This window comes from Rhagoletis pomonella, unplaced genomic scaffold (assembly GCF_013731165.1).
Source record: "Rhagoletis pomonella isolate Grant_MI unplaced genomic scaffold, Rhpom_1.0 Rhpom_scaffold_00002, whole genome shotgun sequence".
Lineage (NCBI taxonomy): Eukaryota > Metazoa > Arthropoda > Insecta > Diptera > Tephritidae > Rhagoletis > Rhagoletis pomonella.
In genome coordinates this window covers 904,903-908,110 of record NW_023458556.1, presented here as the reverse complement: position 1 = coordinate 908,110, position 3,208 = coordinate 904,903, and the positions used below count along the sequence as shown (strand labels likewise).

Sequence of the window (3,208 nt, the reverse complement as noted above, 5' to 3'; positions counted from 1 at the left end):
TGTGCCCATATATTAAAAATTTATTAGTTTTCAAAATATAAAAATGTTGAAATTTCCACGTTGAGCTTCCCTAGCGCCGCCCCTGTTGATTTGCACAAAAAAAAAGTTTACTATTAGACTCAGCAGAAAGGGGTGCACCACGTCCACGTTTTCTTTTTTCTCTAGCTCAAGGGTCGGTATTCTTTAGGTATGCCGAAAACAGGACAATTTCAAAACAGATATTTGACAGATGTTAACGTCATATTTGGTTGAAAAAAGGAGACATGCGGTAAAGAAACGCAGCCAGCATTCGCCTTGCCTTAGAGGTTTCCAAAAATGCAACCATGCGCAAGATTTGCCTATTGATGTCACGCAAGATGTCACAAGCAAACATTTTGAGGTTCTGCGATAGGTGTCGCCAATAGTTTGTGATTATTTTTTTTTTAATAAATTTTCTGCATTTTCCAATTTGCTTCGCAACAAAATATCAGATTCCCTAGGACGGTTAATCAAATCAATTAAATAGCAATTTATTCAGGATTGTCAATAAATATATGCTGATTTGAAGGTAATTAAGATTATCATGACAAAACAAAATTGTGGAAAGTTAATTCATGAAATTTCCAGCACTCGTCTGGTAGGCATAGAAGCTGTGCAGTGTTTAGAGCATTTTGGTTTGTTTTAGAAATGCTTAAATATTGTTCGCAAAAGTGGCGTTTGTAAGCGATAACTTAAGTTTTGAACGTTATTTTCTTCAGAAAATGCAGGCAAGTCTTTTTTTAAACTACATAAGTGGATTTTATCGATTTCTTATTTTTCCTATAGTATATAAATAATTTATCTTCTATACTTCCAGCAAGTGGACACAGATCCACCATCCCTACCGGTTGGTACGGAGGTAAGTGCAAAATACAAAGGAGCCTTTTGTGAAGCAAAAGTAAGCAAAGTAGTACGAAATATAAAAGTGAAAGTTGCCTATAAGCAAGGGCTTGGGTCGGGTATAGTATCGGATGACTTAATAAAAGTTGCTCCGGGGCAACTTCGTGTGGGAGCTACCGTTGAAGTCCGTCATCCGGAGCGTAAGGACCTAGTAGAGGGGACAGTAACTAAAATACAAGATTGCTCACAATATACCGTGGTTTTTGACGACGGAGACATAACTACGTTACGCCGTACTGCTTTATGTCTCAAAAGTGGCCGTCACTTTAACGAAAGCGAAACTTTAGACCAACTGCCACTAACTCACCCTGAACACTTTGGAAATCCAGTGGTAGGAGGACGACGTGGCCGAAGGAGGGGTCAGCTAAATGACGACAGCTCTGACGATGAGGATGAGAGCGATACAAAAGAAGTTGTTAATGAAAAAGAAGAACACATCGGAAAGGTTGTTTGCGTGGAAATGGAGACGAAGAAAAAGGATAAAGAAAAATGGTTTCCTGGCCTAATATTAGCACCTATGGCACAAGTATGTAGTTTTTTTTGTAATCAATAGAATGGGTAGTTATTTTGAACATATATTTACGCAGGCAAATGTCAGAATACGCGTAAAAGACGAATATTTAGTAAGATCATTTAAAGATGGCCGATATTATACAGTTCCAAAAAAGGAAGCAACTGATTTTACGCGTGAGGTCGCAGCAAAACAAGATGGTCAGGCTGTACAAGCAGCTCTTGAATATTTAGATAGCGGAGCTCTACCACCGCATTGGGATCGTGAATCTTTGTTTGGCCTTAATAATTCTTCCAGTGAGGGCGAAGGTGAACTAGAATCTGACTCGTCAGATGATGAACCTCGTGAGGAAAAAGATCGGTTTGTAGCCCAATTGTATAAATATATGGATGATCGAGGAACCCCTTTAAATAAGGTGCCCTCAATTCAAAATCGTGACGTTGATTTATATCGACTATTTCGAGCGGTACAAAAATGTGGTGGGTACAATCGTGTGACTGCAAAGAATCAATGGAAATCAATAGCCATTCGCCTGGGCTTCACACCTGTAACAGTAAGTGTCACAAATTTAGTGAAACAAGCGTTTAAAAAATTTCTTCAACCCTACGGCGAGTTTCATCGCAAACTCGGGTGCTCTATGTTAATGACACCGCGGAACTCGAGCCGCAGTAAAGGCCGTAGTTTAGTGCGTGCAAATTCTGTGGCTTCACCAAAGCCAGTGGAAGTCATTAATAAAGATTCCTCGAACAAATCTGCAAACCCTATTACGTCTACGCCATCTTCATCAGCCTCTTCGGTTTCCAGCGGTCAAAACCTAACTTCTCCGTCTGTTGCGCCAATAACACCAGCCGTGTTAGTCGGTGCAGCAACGCCGTCGAACACGGAAGAGTCGGAAAATACAAGCGAATCGAGTTTAGATAACCCAAAAAACAAACGAAAAATTTTGGTTGGTAAAGTAAAAGGGCTTGTTGAAAAATATGAAGAAAAAGCTAAAGATGATTGTGATGTGCCTCTGTCTAAAATCAAGGCGGCCGCGGAATCTTCACGATTTGATGATAAAGAGACATCTCAGAAGGATAGTTCTCCTATCAGTTTGCATTTACGGGAATCCTCACCGCCAGGTATGTAAATATCAATTACAACCTACATCAATTATATAAATAGGCAATCATGTTTCCTTTACACCCCTTTTACGGCTAAACTATACTTCTAAGGTATAAACAATTATATATCATTAGAAAGGTATTTTGATGCTGATGTGCAGGCAATTTTTAAAATTTGAAATCAGTTTAAAATAGAGCGAAAAAATCAATTCAAAAGTCACACCAATACCAATGCCATACATGTACATGGTTGGGGCGGAAATGCCCCCTAAATGTATGCTTTAATATTGATAGCGAATTAAAGAAACGTGCTAAGCAGCAGTTTAGGAATAAGATGTATGTATGTATGTACATGAATAGATTAGACTCAAACAAGGAAGAAGGTAAAGTTGAGTATGGGGAAGAAGAAAGTGATAAATACAGAAATTAAAATAAAAGTAAAGAAACCTAGATATAAAGACAAAGAGGAAGGAAAATTTAAATACCTAACCTAATAACAATGGTGGGGGTGAATATGTAAATGAAGAAAAGAATGGACATATTTAGATCAGGATAAAGGAAAAGATAAAGATGAAGACCAAGACGACGAAGATGAAGATGAAGATGAAGATGAAGATGAAGACGAAGACGAAGATGAAGATGAAGATGAAGATGAAGATGAAGATGAAGATGAAGA

The 3,208-nt window shown here is 38.3% G+C and overlaps 1 protein-coding gene across 1 annotated transcript in view; it reads left to right on the top strand.

The window, feature by feature from the left end:
- The first annotated feature begins 289 nt into the window (after positions 1-289).
- Positions 290-3,208, top strand: part of LOC118757447 (AT-rich interactive domain-containing protein 4B) — a 26,163-nt gene continuing 23,244 nt past the window's right edge. Inside the window, exons 1-4 of the mRNA XM_036492158.1 lie at positions 290-547; positions 607-746; positions 836-1,444; positions 1,506-2,550. Coding sequence (XP_036348051.1) covers positions 741-746; positions 836-1,444; positions 1,506-2,550 — 1,660 coding nt within the window. The 5' untranslated portion in view covers positions 290-547; positions 607-740. The remainder of the gene's footprint in view (positions 548-606; positions 747-835; positions 1,445-1,505; positions 2,551-3,208) is intronic.